Raw genomic sequence first — 17,743 nt, 5'->3', positions numbered from 1 at the left:
GTCACGTCCGTGCCACCCTCTGTCTCTGGGCTGCTTGGGCTGCCAAACCAGTAGGCCATATACCAGGGGCAACACGCATTTATCTCCCAGGTTCTGGAGCTGGAAGCCCAAGGTCAAGGTGCCCATGAGGTCGGTTCCTGGCTCATGGACGGCCACGGCTCACCGCCCCTGCATGTGGGAGAGTACGGGGCCTCCTGACAGGTCTTCCTATAAGGACGTTAGTCTTACGGTAACAGGATCCCACCCTTGTGACCTCATGTAACCTTAGTCTCCTCCTAAAGGCCCGTCTCCAAATACAGCAGCACTTGGGTTAGGACTCAGCATGGGACTCCTAAAGCACCATCTTGCTGCTGAGGACTTCCTAGAAGAGAAGCTCCTTTTATGGCACTTGGCGAGTCGCACCAAGTCTGGACATTTGGCCTTGTCTAGGGCAGGATTAGGGGTCTTCGCCGCCATCCTTGGTTGTAGGCCCTTCCTTTTTTCCTATAGAAAGTTTAAACTGATCCTACAATGACAGAGAGCAGACCAGCATTCACCTGGGGAAGGGCAGGGGAGAGGCAGGGAGGGAAAGCGCAGGAGCACAGAGGGGCCGAGGACACATGTGGGATGGCAATTATGTTCACTAACTCAATGGGTGGCTGTTTCACGGGGCATCCCAATGTCAAAACTTATCGAACTGTCCACTTTAAATGTGCAGGGTTCATTATATGTCAGTAATACCTCAATAGAGCTATTTAAACGTTTTTCTAATCAAACTTTCAATTCTGACATAATTGTGATTCACATGTGACCCTAAGAAACAGTACAGGCGGTCTGTGCACCACCTCTGGCCACTCGCCCACCTGGCACCCAGCTTCACTCCCTGAGGGGAAGTCCCAGGTGAGGCTGGGGCCTCTACTGTCTTGCTCTCATCAAGTCCCGAGCCCAATGCTGGCACACAGTCCACACCAATTGTTTGCTGAGTTAATAAATGATCACCTTAACTCTGTGTCATTTTGAGAAGGTCAGGAGGGGCTTACCACTCCTTTCAGCCACACCAGATGCTTACAGGGACCGCTCACAAAAAGACCCCTCCTTCCCCCACCCCCATCTGTCTCCACAGCAGACACAGCCAGGGCCCAAGCGCACATCTACACAGGGGGCTGACAGGTAGGGTCCTGCGGCATCTTCTCCCTGGATCCCTGGTCTGGGGAAGAACGTGCTGGGGCTCGTTACCCAGAACAGAGCTCCGAGCAGAGCCCGGGCTGTTGTCTGGACGCAAACTCATCTCGTCATGAGCCACACCAGCAGGCAGACTATAGTCACCTGGTCATGTGGAGCCAGGCTCTCCATCCCTCGCATCAAAGCCCATCCGGCACAGGGCAAGAGGAAGCGGGCCAGGCGGTGGCCCACTGAGGCATGGCCTCGTCCTTCTCCCCAGGAAAGAGACCACAGAGAGCGCTCAGAAGAGCAGGTCAGGGGCACACACGCACCCACCTTGGCACACAGGGCTGGGACAGCCCCCTGCTTTCCACTTTCATGCTAATTGTCTCTCCATGGGGTTCCTTCCCTAGGGAGGTCTTGGGAGCCTTGAGGGTTTCTGGCCACTCCAGGCCACCACTGTGGGCCTTGCTGTCTCCTCTGTGGGGGCTCACAGCTCTGACCCTCCGTGGTTCCAGTGTCAGTGATGTCACGGACCCAAAAGGCCTCTGAGAACCACAGGTTAGAGTGAGCATAGCTGCACTTATCTACCCACACGGAAGGCCCTGTGGCTTAGAGTTTTATTCCAGGTTGGTCCATCACAGAACATTTGGAAATATCGAATGACTTCCATTAACTGTGTGATAAAACACACACAAAAATGAATCTCTTCACCCATTAACAGTCTGGCTGTTAAAATGCAGGTGTTGAGAAGCAGGGATTCCACCGCAACCTGCGGAGTGAGCATCTCGGAGGTCCCCAGCCACCCCCCGCTCTGCCGGAGTGAGCAACACCAGAGCCATATATCAAAGCTATTCATCTTGATTGATCACTGCCCCTGCTTCATCCACAAAGGAGCGAGGTGGCTGCTGGCAGGCGTGCCCTGAGAACGTGACCAATGGCAGCGCAGCAGGACACAGAAATGAGGCCGGGCACAGCTCCAGCGTGATGGCCTGGGAGGCAGGCATGTGGTCACACGAGCTCCAAATCAAATGGGGACTTCTTGGTGGGACTGAGTGGGGAATCCATCAGAGGACAGACCATGGGTTAATGAAGACATTCGCCTCTCTCTGGGGTGCTGCCACAGTGGGCCAGCTGTGGGGTCCACAAAAGCACATGTGGGTGTGGGCTGGGTGGCACAGCCGTGGGGCCAGCCCGGGGCTCAGCAGATGCCCAGCAAATGGCTCCTGAAGATGCCAATTCAGACAATTCAGCCCCAGAAAGGACCTCGCCTGCAGAGCTCAGCCGGGTACGGGCAGGTGCAGCCAGCTTGGCCAAGGGCAGGCTGGCAGGGCTAGGGGGGCGGGAGTCTACGGACCCCAACGGGCTTTCTTCCCTGAGTTCCAGGATTGAAGCACTGGAGAGCACTGTGGCCCAAAGACAGGGCCAAAACACAGGACAAGGAAGCAGATGGAATGTACTGGAATCCCTGATCCAATCCACTGGCCCAGAGAACAGCCCACTGTGTAGGCCCTGATCTGTACAGTCACACCTCCCGTGTCGGTCTGGTAGGGCTGCCATAACAGAGGACTGCACTTGCTGACCCTAGTACAGCTCTGGGGGCTCCGAGGGGAGTACGCTCCAAGCCCTTCCTCCAGCTCCTGCTGCTCGGCCAGCATCTTTGCTGCTCCTCGGCTTACAGACACTTCACCCCCTCTCGGCCTTCATCTTTATGTGCATTCTCCCTGCACAAGTGCCTGTGCCCACACAGTCACCGTTGGATCCAGGGCCCCCCCGAGTGACTACATTTTAGACAGATCATCTGCAAAGACCCTGTCTTCAAATAAGGTCACATTCCCAGGTACAGGGGCGAGGACTTGAACCGTCTTTTTAGGCGACACAATCCAACACGTAACAGCTGGTTATGCAGATCCAAAAACGTCTGGGTGGTGCTGGTGCTCCCCCAAGCCCGCTAGAGTGGGATCTCACTTCCAGGACCCCTGACCAGCCTTGAGCCCGGGTCCACCAGCCACTCCCACCCTCCACCCTCCTCCTTAGCCAGGCTCTCCAGCCCTCAGAACCACCCCCCTGCCCCAGCCCTGTTCTCCACCCTTCTGAGGGCAAGGAACTGGGTCTTATTCCTCTCCGTAGCCCGCGTGCCTGCTTTGCACGGGCACTTGAGACGATGCAAGACTACTTTCTAAGAAGGACCTCACCCACCTGCAGCCCCAGAGCCCACACCTGCTGCAGGGGCAGATCTCCTGCCTGAGGACAGCGCCCACCTGGCCAGAGCCCACGTGCAGAGTGAGGACTCTGCCCCCAGCCGAGGGGGCACTCAGTCCAGTGTCCAAGGACGCCCAGAGGCAGCCACAGCCTGCAACTACTGCTCGGGGCAGCCAGCTCCCGCTGCCCAGCATGTGTCTGGGGTCCCAGTGACACACCTCATGGCACGTGCCACAGGCGGACCCCACAGCCCGGGGCAGTGTGTCCAGAACCTTCTAAGCAGTACGGTGGTTTCCACAGTATGTGGCCTCACCCAGCATCCCTTGTGAGTGGCTCTGTGTGTTCACACCCACGAAAGAGAGCTCCGTCAGGGGAATTATCAGAGGGTGAAACCACCTTTGCTCTGGGGCTGCTTTTGGGCCACAGCTGTGGGAAACCCAGAACCAAAGTGAGCGCCTCCTTGCAATCCTCAGCGGCCACCCCACCTTCCACCTCCTACCCACTTTGTCCCCTCCCGCCCCTCCTGGCCCCAGCCCCTCCAAGGTCCATCCTACAAAGTTCTAAGGTCCCGTGGGTACAGGCTTCCACAAAGCTCCAAAGCCCACATGAGTCGAACAGTGGGTCCTGGCCCAAAATGGGGAATGGGGCGGGGGGATTGCGCCCTTCCCTTCCCCCTACCTAATGAGAATGGCCTTTCAGACAAAGCCTCCTGGAGTCCAGCTGTGTGGGGTGATGACCAGCCCAGGTGGTCTCCCATGGCTCTGATACTTGCAAATGCGTGGAGACCGTACAGGCCACTGGGGAGGGGGGGACAGTAGCGGCTTTTGAAGTCCCCCATCTGACTCTGGAGGAGGGACTTGCTCAGCTCACGGGGGACCAGAGACGCTAGAAGGCCCAGAGCTTGTGGCGGGGCTGGGCAGGGCCTCCTCAGTGGAGGATGGAGGGACATCCAGCCACAGATGCCAGGCAGAGCAGCGGCCCCCATCTGTGCCCGCGTCACCCGGAGACAGCCCTGCAGGGTGGGTGGGGTCCCCTTAACGCCCACCTCCTCCCTGTCCCCAACAAGGCTTCAAGGCAGCAGGTGCTTTGAGGCTTGGATTTGTAATGTGAGCCTGGTGCCCCCAGGGCCAGGGTCCCCCCTCCACTGGGCCCTGCCCCCCACTCCCGCCCCTCCCTTTCCGGGAGCAGGGAGTGGAAGGGCTGCTTCCAAAGCTCTCTCCTGCAACCTCTACTTGGCGACAATCACCGAAACTCCAGAGCTCCGGGTGGGTCACATGCCTTAATGAGGCCGAGCGGCCGCAACGGCGACCATGAACAGAAGAGGTCCTGAGCCCAGCGGCTCACGAGGAAAAGGCAGTTCCGATGACGCTGCTTTACAGCTGGAATTGTACAAAGCCTGTGAGAAAGCGGGGAGACAAAGCTGCACAGGAAACGGAGGAAGCAGGTGGAAACCCGTCAACATTCACTGTTTAAGACAAACGTCAGCGAGAAGGGTTAGCAGGGAGTATCACACGTCATAGCGGCGGCACACAGGACTAAGGTCGCGGTCAACTTCCAACTCTGTTCACCACACCAGATCACCTCTCGCTCCCATAACTGAAGCTCACTCTACTTTCCATCAGCCTCTCAAGCTGGGGGCCAGGCCTGCGTCCTCCGTGGTGTGCGGGGGGCTACCTCCCACATGAGCCTTCCCTCCCCCGGATTGGGGCCCTGCTCCCCACTCGGGAGCCTGCCGCCCCAGCCTCCTGTGGCAGCCACGTATGCAGAGAATCCACGGGCATCACACAACTCTTGGACGCTTCACAACACTGGACAAAGGGTGTCCTCTCCGAGCCACCACCGTGGGTGCCCAAGCCCTGCTCCTGACAGGGGCCCAGCGGGATCCCAGGAAGGGAAGGATGTCACGGCCCCAAGCAGGGGACCTCGCCGTTGCCCCAAGAGTGGGGTGTGGAAATAACAGCACGCGAGAAAGACACATTCATGCAGAAGAACATGGACACACACCACAACAGTCCTCGGAGGATTCAGAGAGAGGCTCCCCGTGATCCCAAGCTGTGGTCCAGAGAAGACCCACCCAGGCCTCTGACCTCAAGGAGTTTGCTTTGGTTTACAAGCTCAGACACCCATGGGAACAACCCGCACCCCAGGGCTGGGACGGCCCGAAGGCCAAGGCACTCTGGCTGCGCAGCCAGAGGTCCCCCGTCTGGGCGTCCTGTGGCTCCCCAGGCCCCTCCACCTCCACGAGCACCCTCCGTGCATCAAGAACCACAATGGGGAAAACAGTTTAGTGGTCCCCAAAAAAGTTAGACCTAAAGTTGCCCTGTGACCCAGAAATTCTGCTCCTGTGTATCTACCCAAGAGAACGAAAACACGTGTCCACAGAGAAACGTGTCCATGGATGTGTATAGCAGCCTTATTTACAACAGCCCGGAACAGGACCCAGCCCCAAAGTCCACGGATGGATGAACGGATAAACGAAAGGCTGAACGGATGAACGAAAGGCAGTCTGCCCACACAGCGGAGTGTTATTCATCCTCCAAAAGGAACTTCTGACCCTTCTGGCGAAGTGGATGCAATCAGACACTGAGGCCCGCAGAAGCGCACAGAGACAGCAGGTCAGAGGTCTCGGGGGCAGGAGAGGGAGCGGGGAGCAACTGCACAGTGGACACGGGTGCTCACACTCATGCTGGATACACTAATGCCACTGAGCTGTGCACTTTTAAGTGGCTAACCGCATGTTAGGTGAACGTCACCTAATTTTTTAAAAAATGAAAAAAATATATATATAACAACAACAAAGCTACGATGGGCCTCATGAACAGAGCCGGACTTGTGCCCAAAAGCATATCCTTGGAAAAAGGTCCAAGGCAAGCTGCAGACAGTGGGGCTGGGCCCCAGGCACGGGTCCGCCCACACTAGGTCTGAGTCTGGGGGAGGAGCCGCACACCCCCACCTTCTGGGCACTCCTTCCTTCCAGGTCTTTGTCTGTGACAAGTGAGCTCACCGGACCCTTTGCCAGCTCCTTCCCAGCCTGACAAATGCCTCCCGGGGATGCGCACATGTTTTCTTCTCCCTGAGGCAGCTCGGCAGACTTTGGTGCCCCCGAGACTTTGCAGAAGCCCGGTCCCTGGGGCAACACGGCAGAGGTCTGGACACAAGCTCTCTGTGGGGGACCTGGGGCCAGGGATTCTCAGGGGCACAGGTTCCTAGTCTAAGGGCTTTGGCATTTATTACTGGAAAACAACGCCCAGTGAGCGGGGTCTGGCCCCTGCAAGTGTACTTAGGAACGCAGGGGGCTGTGCAAGAGACCAGCAGCCACGGTGTCAGAGTGGGGTCCCCCCACTGCAGGGCTCTCTGGAGCTTGCTCAGTGTATCTCACACAACAGAGCCTAGGGCGTCTGGCCCGTAGAAGCCATAGCAGGCCCAACCAGCACTTGCCGCCTGTATCTTCCCCGGGCCTCTCATCCAGCTAAAAGCACACTGGCCTCCAGTCAACAATGATCCCCCAGGGAGCCTCACCGCATAGATGAGGAGACCCAGAGTTGGGCCCAGATGGGCTGAGCCCAAGTCCTGGGCCCCTCTGCAATCTGTCCCAAGCCACTGCTGGGCTCTGCAGGACGCAGATTTCTCCCGGTAGCATGGAGGCTCCTTGGGGGCTCACGTGCACTTAGCAGGAAGTCACACAAGGACAAGGCCACTGGGCACACTGCCTGTCCCAGGACACATGGCTTCTCGTCATATCTTCCTCTCAGAGCTGAGACCAAAGCCTAAAAGTATCAAGACCACAGAACGTAACAGACACCCACCGGGGTGGGATGTCCTAGGTATCCTCCACGTTCAAGGGTCCTAGCCAGGACTGTGCGTGACCACCTCTTCCTCTGACACGTGACCTCAAACATGGTGAGGAAAATGAGCCCCAAATCCACCTCCAATTACACAGTGCTAGACAGTCAATGTGACAAACACCGACGAAGCAATGCAGATATTAGACCAGCCAGGGCCCTTCATGAGCTCTCGGCGTGACGAAGGGTAGGGGGGTCAACACCAGCAAGCGGTCATCAAGGGATGTGAGGGCAGGTGTCTGTGGCTCGCTCAGAAGCAGCTGTAGAGCTGAAGGCTCATCCCCCAGGAGCTGGCAGCCCCCAACCCAGCCGAGGGCAGGCCCCTCTGTGGGCAGCCCTGTCCAAGACTCACACCTTGCCCAGCTCAAGGTCACCCCGAAGGGCCCTCCCAGCTCCAGAGGCCTCAGGAGCAAGGCTACATCAAGACCTAGCTTCCCCTCCCTTGGCCAATCCCCACCCCCGTCCCCCGGCCCACGGCCAGAAGGCCTCCCCAACACACGCCTGCAGCCAACCTGCAGCCAACCTCCCTCGGAGAGCCTGCTCCCCAGGTGCCTCCCCCCAGGCCCCCCAGGCTGGGACAGGCTCAGCCTATTTACCTCCAGCTGACACACTCCCTTCCCACCATTGGCTAATTCCCTGCCTGCCTGCCTTTCTGGGCCTTCCCTCCAGGCCTTGCACAGAGCGGTTCGGAGGGCATCCCTTATCTACAGCCCACAGCTGTATCTGACACACAATCCAGCTCTGCCTTTTCCGGGGGGGGGGGTCACCCCATCTGCATCTACTGAGACCACTGATAGATAGGCGATTATTTCCACGGCTTTATTGTTTGCTTTTTATTCACTGTGCTTTTGCTTTGCTGCCCTCACCCCTCCTTTCCTGCTGCGATTGGATTGTCTGTGTCTTCCGCGTTCCTCCACACCCCTCTCCTGGTCTGGAAGGTTCTCATCCTGTAACTAGTATGCTGGTGCTCAGGCACGTGCTTAACTCACGGTCACCCTCACCTGGCACCTTCTCCAGAGCCAGCGAGCCAGCGAGGACCTCGGGAAACCTCCCCCCGGGGGACCTCGGGAAACCTCCCCCCGGGTGCTCCTGGCTGGTAATTCCACTCCCCTTGTTTTCGGGGTTACTCCTGAAAAAGAAGCCCCTGCTTCTCGTCACTGCACGTGGTAACTGCTGCGTGGGTGTGCCACGAGCTCCTTGCCTCCCACACCCTCCTCCGACTCTGGTCTTCCTCCTGGAGTACCCTTCCCCGTGCTTCTGCAGCAAGCAGCGGGGGCGGCTATGCTTTTGCCTTCATCTAAAACCGGCTTCCATTTCATCCCCTCTGTGGACGTGGCCCAGCAATCCCCGAGCTCTGCTGGGGGGCTGACTCCCTGCACACCCCCCACCGGGGCCTCACGTCTGCGCCGGCCTCCCCTTGTTCCTGCCCCCTGCCCAGTCCCATCAGATGCACCTTGACCCTCATTCCGCCCACGCCCTGGAACCTCTCCGGCTGCCCCGCCACCCTTGGAGTGATCCCCTCGTGCCCACCTATAAGAGACCCCTTCCTTGGGGCTGGGGTTAGTTTTTAAGTTTCAATTCACTATCTCTTTCATTGCTGGGATTCCAGGGCTCTGATTTAAAGTGTCTTCGTGTCGCCCTGTGCTTTCATTCTCCCACCTGTTGGATTGCTTTAAAACTTAAGTGCGTCAGACTCCTGATTCTCACTCAGGGAAATCCACACTCTCATGTCTCGTCATTTTTTTACCATGAATTGCACCCAGATGTATGGCAGGAAGGGTTTCCAGGACAATTTTGTTTTATTCTGCCAGGCATCCTGGTGACACTGAGCACCAACCCGGGCACAGTGGAGGGTGGGGTTTTCCTAGTCGCCTGCCACGGAGGGCACAGTTTTGTGTGTGAATCCCTCTAACCCGCCCCTGGCCCCATGCTTCCCGCCACCCACTCATCCCTCCTTCCCGTCTCTCAGGCCCTGGGCCACCAAGTGGAGTGCTCCCCAGGAGCTGGGATTTCCCTGTCCCTGAACACGGCCCCCGCCTGAACGGGGGCGGAGGGGGGCGTCTAGCCCTTGGAGACAGTGCAAGGGATACCTGAGACTTCAGAGCTAGGCCTCAGGAGGCCCTGCCACTCCCGCTGTGGCCCCAAGACCCCCACTTGGCCTCTAGGAGGACAGGAGGCCATGCAGAGAGGGACCCAGCTGACAGAGACACGGCCCAGCCCCAGCCAAGTAAGTCCACAGGAGGGAGCCAGGCAAGAGCCCTGAGCCCCACCCACATGTGGCCCACAAAACGGGCTGACTGTTCTGGTTCTCACAGCAGTGCTCTCAGCCCTGGGCATGGTCTGCCTCGCTTCCAGCACCGGGGCCAGCTCGGTGCCTGCGAATCAGCGTTCCTGGGCACCTGCAGTAGAGGGGTCTGCTCTCACCAGGCCTGCTGCATGGAGTCCCAGGTCCACTGTCCTTGCCTTCAGCCTCCACATGGACATTCCCTGGGCACCTCGAATGCCACAGCTCCCCCCTGAGCCTCCAGGCCTCCCGCTCCAATGGTCCTCCCCTGCACTCCCCTCCAGCAAACAGCACCCCTCGACCTCCCCACCAGGCCTCTCCCTCCTAGACTCCTGGCTGCCATCCCCTCACTTGAGCCTCAGCCAGGCCTCTGTCACCAGCTTAGGGTCTCCCCACCTAATCTACTCTCTCCCCCCACAGGAGGGACCCATCACGCCCCCCACCCTCCTTGGAGAGCCCATGACCTGTCACCATCTGCAGTGACCCCCACCTGGCCCCCTGCCCCTTCCAGCATGACTCACACATCCACACAGAGCTTCCCCTGTGTGATGCCCTGCACCCTTCCCACCCATTCTGCCAAATGCAGTCAGTCCCTCAAATCCCAAGCTCAACAGCCACTCCTCCGGGGCCTGACCCCCCCTTGCTATCCACTACCCACGAGAGGGCACAAGGAGTGAGCACTGCATACGACCAGGACCGGCTTTCCCCAGGGCAGCTCCAGGAGGGTGGGATCCGGTTTCAGAAAGCTGACAAAAGGGAGCCTTAAGGACAAGCCCCATCACACAGAACGCCTCACCACTGTCTTCTGGATACCCTGGAACAGAGGGGCCTGGCAGGGCTCAGGGCGGGAGGACAGGGAGCAGGACACAGGGGTCCATCGTCAGTGGCAATGAGAACCCCGGCGAGGAGGCTCCAGTTGGGGGGTGGCCTGGCAGGGGCGGTTTCAGAGAGCCTCAGGGTGCCACGCCCCTCAGGAATCCTAGTCCTGAGCATCTCTTTACTTGGCTGCAAAATATCCTTTCCCTTGATTATCTCAAAAAATGTTACAATTCTCAAAAAACTCTCAAGAACTGCTAAATTTTTTTTATTGAGGTGAAATTCACATAAGATACAATTACTCATTTTAAAGTGTGCATTTCGGTGGCTGTGCATGTCAAGACCCATCCATGTTATAACCCGAATTTCCTTTTCCTGGCTGAGTAATGTGCCATCGTGAGGACCAATGGACACTTCATTTACTCATTCACTGTTGGAGGACCTTTGGGCTGCTTGCACCTTCTGGCTGTTATGTATAATGTTGCTATGAACACAGGTATATGATTCTTAAATGTATCTGACACGAGAGTAGTTGATTCTGCTTTTAGACTTTTTTTATGATTACAATATCCCTAAAAATAACAGGAAACATTCTCAAAAATGAAAAACCCAAAGGAGAAATGGCTGCCCTAAAGACACCGTCCCCACAGCGCGTAGATATGCTAACCCGTTTTCCCCAAGAACCCAGTGTACGATGGTTGGCGGCCGTGGGGGTGGTCAGGGGAGATCTCTGGCAAAGCCCCCAGGGCAGAGACTCACAGAGACCCCATGCAGTGCTCAAAGGACCCCTCGGCTAGGAAGGAAGCCCCACTTGAAGTGCCCCCAACATTCCCTAGCCTCCACCCAGCACAAAACAAGGAGAAATGGAAGAGCTTCAAAATTCTTACTGTAAGAAGGAAAACAACCTTCCATTCATCTTACCCAACTACTCTACATAAATTACCATAATACGAAACGTTCTATCCTACTTCCGCTTCGTCTATTCAGATCAGTAAAAAAAATCCATTCGTTTTTGTCTTCCTCCTTCAAACACTTGAATTGCCCATCAATATCGAAGTTTCTTTGCAGTCCAACTGTGAAAAGTACAAAAGAAATTGTTTCATCAAATGGGCCTCATATAAACACCGATGACAGCTTCGGTTCCTTCCTGCAGGAAACACACAGCTCAGGATGGAGGTGCTTGTGAACTCCGGGGCCGCACAGACCGCAGTTCAAACCCAGCTTTCCCTCTTCCCGGCTGCGAAGGTTAACATCTCGTGTCTGAGATCTCATTTGTCAAACAGGGAACAGCAAGTGTTAACAAGCACCCCCAAAGCCTAAGCACCTTAACCCATAGAGCTCTCTCCCCCCAAGGTGCCATTTACACCCAGCCTTGGCTACCCCATGGCCCCCGCGGTGTCCTCTCCTGGATCCCGAGCCGCCAGCCAAGAAACGGGGCAGGCTTGAGAGGTTTGGGGGCCAAACATGACATGCTGGAGCCCCCTGATACCTGCACAGACTGAAATTCGGCCCTGGATTCTCACTGGAGAGGCAATGCCGGGCAGTGGGTGAGCACACGGCTGCATCTCAGCCCGAGGGAGGGCACAGGAGGTGGGATCATTACTCTTCATCATTGTCAGTAACATGACCAGGCCCAGTGGGATGCCTAGGTGTCCTGAATCAGGGCTTGTTCCCAGCACCCCAGTACCCAACATGCCACAGAAAGGGAGGATGAGGGAGGCAGGATGTAACTTTTAAGATAGTTTCACTCTCAAACCGACCTGGAAGCAACTGGAAACCTCAGTGACGGCAGACTCTATAAAATACACACATGGTCCTGCATTCCGTCCACACCCGAGAGCACCGCTGACATGGACAGTGGTCATTTCCTGAGCCACTCCGATGAGCTCTTGACAGAGATGATCTCCTCAAATTCCCCACCTCAAACAGGGACACTGAGGCACGGGGCTGGGCAGGAAGGGGTGAGGGTTCCCACCCGGGCCCCAGTGCAGAAGCCTCTGCTGCCTTCTGTGGCTTCAACACTGTTTGGACACACAGGCCATAGCAGGCAGCCAAGACAGGCCAGTGAGGCCCGGGAGGGGACTGCCGCACATGCACTCCGGGTACCCGTTTTCCTCTGAACCGGGATCGCTCCCCATCACTCACCTTTGCATGGGCGCATGCAGACCCCTGGGGAGCCGTGGTGACCCAGTGCCTTCAACACCAACAAGACAAAACCACGGCTATGCCACCAAAAATTGCAGATGACCGCTGAGTCACTTACAGGCTCTTAGATGTGCATTTTCACACATTTAAAAGAAGCATCTTCGGTGTTCTGGGAATTCCTGGCAGGTTTAGGAGAGGCACTAAAACAGCCTGAAATTACCCATCTCTTCTTAAAGTCAAATGAAATCACCTAGCAGGCTTCCCATGGGGGGAGGGGAGGTTAGTCCGCTGACCTGCTGGACGCTGAGACCAGATATCAGTTAGGCAACGCTGAAGACTCGGCCTGTGACTCGCCCATTTAACAGAAACCCTATCAGACATTTCCCGTTAGTACACTGCTCTGATTGTAAACTGCAGCCCTCTAACTGATGACATCAGAGTTGGCAGAGAAATGGACACTCAGCGTCCGTTAGCCACTCAGCCTCTCCCTGCCCTGCAAACACGGATGGCACAGGGCTAGGTGTGTGAAGCCACACACAGGAATACAGCAAAGCCTGGCAAATGAGGTGGGAGCCTCCCACTGAGTCACTCCCTGCCCAGCCAGGTGGGCTCCGCAAGCTGCCTTCAGGGCCAGGGGACCTCTGGGGCCCTCCCACGTGCCTGCAGCCTCCCAGTGCTGATACATCTGAGGGAGGGGCCCCGTGCCTTCCGAATCCAGGAATGACAGAGATGGGTGTGTGGGCCAGCCAAGTCTGCTGTGACTCAGCACTGCCGAGCACCCTTCCCAGGACTCCCTGAGCCCCCTCTCTGCCAGGCACCCGCTGGCAGAGGGAGCTCAGCCCTGGCACAGCCTGCGTGGCCAGGCTTTCCAGAATGCTGGCTTTCCAGTAGCTCAGCTCAGAGAGAAACGGAGAGAAGCGAGTTACCCCAAAGACAGCCTCAGCCACAGCTGGGCACTCAGTTTATCAGCTAAAAACCAATTTATTAGCAGCCTGGCTGGAAGATCGCATTAAAACCCCAAGCCCCTGAAACAATGTCTGTACCTGGCACCAGGCTCCAACAGGGAAACTGAGGTGCGTGCCGATGCTGCCCTCTCAGACCCAGAGGCAGCAGGACCCAGGGGAAGAGAAGACCACACCTCACCGGCCTCCACCGCAAGCCCTCCCAAGGTGCTCTGTGCCTTGGGGTTTGCTGATGCCCTGGTTGTATTTCTCCAGGTCTCTGTAGGGAAGCCCTGAAAGGATAACTGGGGTACGCAACAACTATGCACCTTGGGGCCATGCAGACACAAACCCAGGCCTTTCCTGTGGCCCTGCAAACTGCTGTTTTTTTTTTTTAACATATTTTTTTTAAAGATTTTATTTATTTATTCGACAGAGATAGAGACAGCCAGCGAGAGAGGGAACACAAGCAGGGGGAGTGGGAGAGGAAGAAGCAGGCTCACAGCAGAGGAGCCTGGTGTGGGACTCGATCCCATAACGCCGGGATCACGCCCTGAGCCGAAGGCAGACGCTTAACCGCCATGCCACCCAGGCGCCCCCAAACTGCTGTTTTAATACCCGAAGGGCTCCTACCTGCCACTGTCCTCCCAGGGTACGCACCTCCCCCTCCCCGCCAGGTGCTCAAGGAACAAAGGGCCAGCTCCACGCCCATGACCAGGTGGCCAGGGACTCTGGAAACCAGGAGGGACCCCGGCAGGGCTCTGGAGCCCCTAGCCCACTGAGACTGGCTTAAGGCAACAGCCGCCGGCAGGGAGTTCCGCAAACACCCTGTCTGGGTACATACCCAGGCAGACTTCACAAAGCTCGGAGAGTCCTTCTTACAGAAAGCAACATACCCATCCCATTACTTGGGCTTCTCTTGAAGAATGCCACTTCATCTCTGACCTGAACCCAGAATACTGAAAGTTTCCAGATAAACATCACCCACTAAAGCACTGTATTTACAAGGAAAGTTAATGACCCACACCCCAGAAGTGCTTTGGGAGTACAGATGAGAGAGCTCTTCATGGGGTGCAAGGCTGAGCGTGGTCATCCCACCCACCTGGAAAGCATCACCTACCCACCCATCAATTCTTCCTCAAAGATGGAAAGCACAAATTTAACCTGTACCATCGTGAGGATGCTCTTTGATGGTGGCCAAGATGTCCTGGCTGGACCTAGTGCGGGACCCCCTTCCGCCATGCCACCCCGTAGCACAGCGACCGGGTATCAACGAGTACAGCAAGAAACACAAGTATTGACATTTTTCTTTCAAATGAAGGCACCAACTATTCCGAAAGGTTTTATCTTTTTAAAGTTAACTCTTTCTTGGAAGGACTTTGCCTAAACAAAAGCCAAAAAAGCACATCAGCAACATCACAAAGGACAGGCTGATAAGCATGCAGCTTTCACCGTCCAGGTAATACTGACAAATCCGAACACTTCACATGAAAAAAAAAGTCACAGGGTTTAAAAACTGCCTTAAAGAAAATAAACGGAAAAATGAGAGATGGGTAATGTCATTTTAATATTAAACAAGTATATTATACATCAGGGGTTTTTTTTTTCACTCAACTGAGATACTTATTAATGATTCAGATATCAAAAATTTTAAGTGTCAGAATGTTTTAAAGCATTTCTAAATGCTTTTTTGAACTGCAAGAACAATGAATATTTTTGGCTTCAGAATATTTTCCACTGCATTGTAATGAACAAGCAGCTCAGTGTTCGGTTTTTAACCAAAGCAGGGATTCTATCAAGAATGCAGTTGGAATTGTGTATTTCTCTAAGCACAAAAGTGGGGGGAAAAATCCTAACTGGAGGCAACAGTCTCCCCCAGACACATCCCCCCACAGCTAACGCTCACACTTCTGCTCTTCCAGCCCACAATCTGCTCACTTGCGCCTAAATGGGTTAAATTAGAAAGGTAGGGAAAAACATAAAATTCAATTCATAATCCAAGACAAAAGTCTGAGCTTAGGTTTGAAAAATGAAAGGCTACTGGGGTGACCTAACATACTCCAACCCTTCAAACAACCAAGATATTTAACTCCGAAGACGGATCTCAAACAAAGACTGCCCGAGCTCAAGCTGACCACAGGGCATCACGCCATGGCCAGACGCAAAGCTCTCCGATGCAGATGTGTTTTTGAGTCCAAGGGTCAGGGACAAATATCAGACAACGTGACCCGAGATGACACTGAACACCAGATGAAGCACTACCCCCTCTTTTCCTACAGCTTGATTCTCCATCACTACTCTCCACCGCTCCCTGGCCAGCCCCTGGAGCTTGCCTGGGAAGGGAAAATTAGGGACACCATTCTCAATTCCCGGGCACAACCTCAAGGGCAATATCATGTTCCACTTTTAAAGACTTTCCCCTAAACTGAAAGAGGCAGGGCCACTGAAAGTATGCTGTTATTAATGGAACAGAGAGCCCACAATTACTTTTCCTTCCCTTCCAACAATACGATAGAGTTACGTGATCCTGGAAACAAGGCCACTGCAGAGCCACGGCTGGAAAAAGCATCCCAGAGGCCCTGGACTCCTGACAAAAGTGTTTTTGGAAATAATCAGGTTACTTGACCTATGGTACGTTTCCCTGCCAGCCCTTGCGGCATATACACTGAAAAACTTACGCTGCTGCCCACGCTAGAAATGACCTTTTGGCAAGTAGACTTGGTTTTTCCTTACCCAGGGACAAAAGTCACATAAACAAAAGCCGTTCCTTGTCCAGATATCCTGTGCAGAGGCCGCCACCTCCCCAGGCAATCTACAGCAGGACAGCAGGGGGACTGAGATTGGCGCTGAGGGGAACCGCAGCCAGGAGGGGCTGGGTGGAAAATGGCCGAGGTCAGGGCGGCCCCAGACCACACACAGAGCTGGGGAGCACCAGGGTCGCACCAACAAGGAGCTGCTACCTGCCAAGGAGGTTGGGACCGGGTTGGCGGCTGTACCCGGCACGAAAAAACCCAAATCCTCTCGGGGTGAGGCTAAGGTGGAGCAAGTCGCACCACTGACATCCTAAACCCTCAACCCAACACTCTGGAAAACTCTCCGACCCCAAAGACCGCAAAGCACGAACCCTGCAGGTTCCTAAGCTCTTCCCAGGACCCTGGGTGGCGGTCTCCCAAATGGACCTGGTGCCTCCCACGAATGGGCGCACCCAGAGGGCACAGATTTAAAGAAACTCCCAACCTGAGAGACCACCCACGCCGGGGAGGGCTGGGAAGCCGGATCCGGGAAAGTAGACCCCGGGGAGCCGTGGGTTCCTCGGATCGGTCAGTGACACTGCGGCCTCCATGTCCCTTGGTCGCTGCGGTGACCCCACCCGAGCGGTTCTCGCCCCCAGCCAAGACCTCAGCGCCCCAGCCCTCCCCGCTGCGCCGGCCCCCAGCTTGCGGCCCGGGACCCGCGCCCCGCGCCAGGCACCGCCGCCCCCAACCCCGCGCGGGCCACAGCGGACACACGAGCCCGGGCCGGCGGCGGGGACGCAGCGCCTGCAGTGCGACTGGCGCAGCCAACTAGGCGCGGGGCGCGCCGCCGGGGCCCCGACCCCGCGGCCAAGGAGGGCACCCGTCCTGGATTCGAGAGCACGCGGGTGGGCACGAGCCAAGGACTGGGCCAAGGTGCGAATCAGTGCTGGTTTGGGAAGACAGGGCCGGGGCAGTGGGATGGGGTCGGAGGGGTCCGTCCGGGACCCGGGGAGAGGAAAAATGGGGTCCCCCAAGAACCTGGGGGAATGGGGAGAGGGTCTCTTCCGGAGTGCGGACGGAGGCTGGGAGGTACATTCCAGGCCCAGGATAACGGGGGCGGGCGGAAGAATGGGGGAGTCCGCCCGTGCAGGGAAGAGGGATGGAAATGTCCTTCCGGGACCCAGAAGAAGTAGGAGGGTGTCCGCTTCGGGCTGCGGGTCGGGGACCACGAGGTGTGAGCGGGGCGCCAAGCAGGACGGGGATGAGCAGGGATCCGGGCGCGTCCTGGCCGCGGGCAGAGGGGGAAAGCGCACCCTGGTCTGCGCGTGAGAGCTGGAGGGTCCAGGACCCGGCTTAGCAAGGGATGGGGGATGCGGGACCCGCAGCAGGGGTCCCGCGACCGTGCGCAGAGTGGAGGGGGCGGGGGGTGTCGGCGGCAGGAGAGAGAGGGCCGGTCACCACAGGGAAAGGGGTCTGTCTGGGTAGGGAGGGACGGGCACTCACCTTGGGTTTGTACAGCCACTTTCGGAACCTGTTCATCATCGCCGCGCGGACCCGGCCCCGCGGCCCTCGCCTCCGCAGCGCTGCGCCTGGCCCGGCTGCGGCGCGGGGCGGACGCGGGGGCAGGGCCGGGCCGGG

At 56.8% G+C, this 17,743-nt stretch overlaps 1 protein-coding gene across 4 annotated transcripts in view; it reads right to left on the bottom strand.

The window, feature by feature from the left end:
• The window catches only part of ZFYVE28 (zinc finger FYVE-type containing 28), a 110,972-nt gene extending 93,235 nt beyond the window's left edge, over positions 1-17,737 (bottom strand). For all 4 annotated transcript variants that reach the window (XR_004628951.1, XM_034672208.1, XM_034672210.1 and 1 more), the window contains exon 1: positions 17,609-17,737. Coding sequence is in view for 3 of the 4 variants with exons in the window: in XM_034672208.1 (XP_034528099.1) it covers positions 17,609-17,647 (39 nt within the window). In the remaining variant the exon portion in view is untranslated. The remainder of the gene's footprint in view (positions 1-17,608) is intronic.
• Positions 17,738-17,743: the final 6 nt, after the last annotated feature.

Source organism: Ailuropoda melanoleuca, chromosome 11 (assembly GCF_002007445.2).
Source record: "Ailuropoda melanoleuca isolate Jingjing chromosome 11, ASM200744v2, whole genome shotgun sequence".
In the NCBI taxonomy this organism is placed as follows: domain Eukaryota; kingdom Metazoa; phylum Chordata; class Mammalia; order Carnivora; family Ursidae; genus Ailuropoda; species Ailuropoda melanoleuca.
This window is presented reverse-complemented; position numbering and strand designations above follow the sequence as displayed.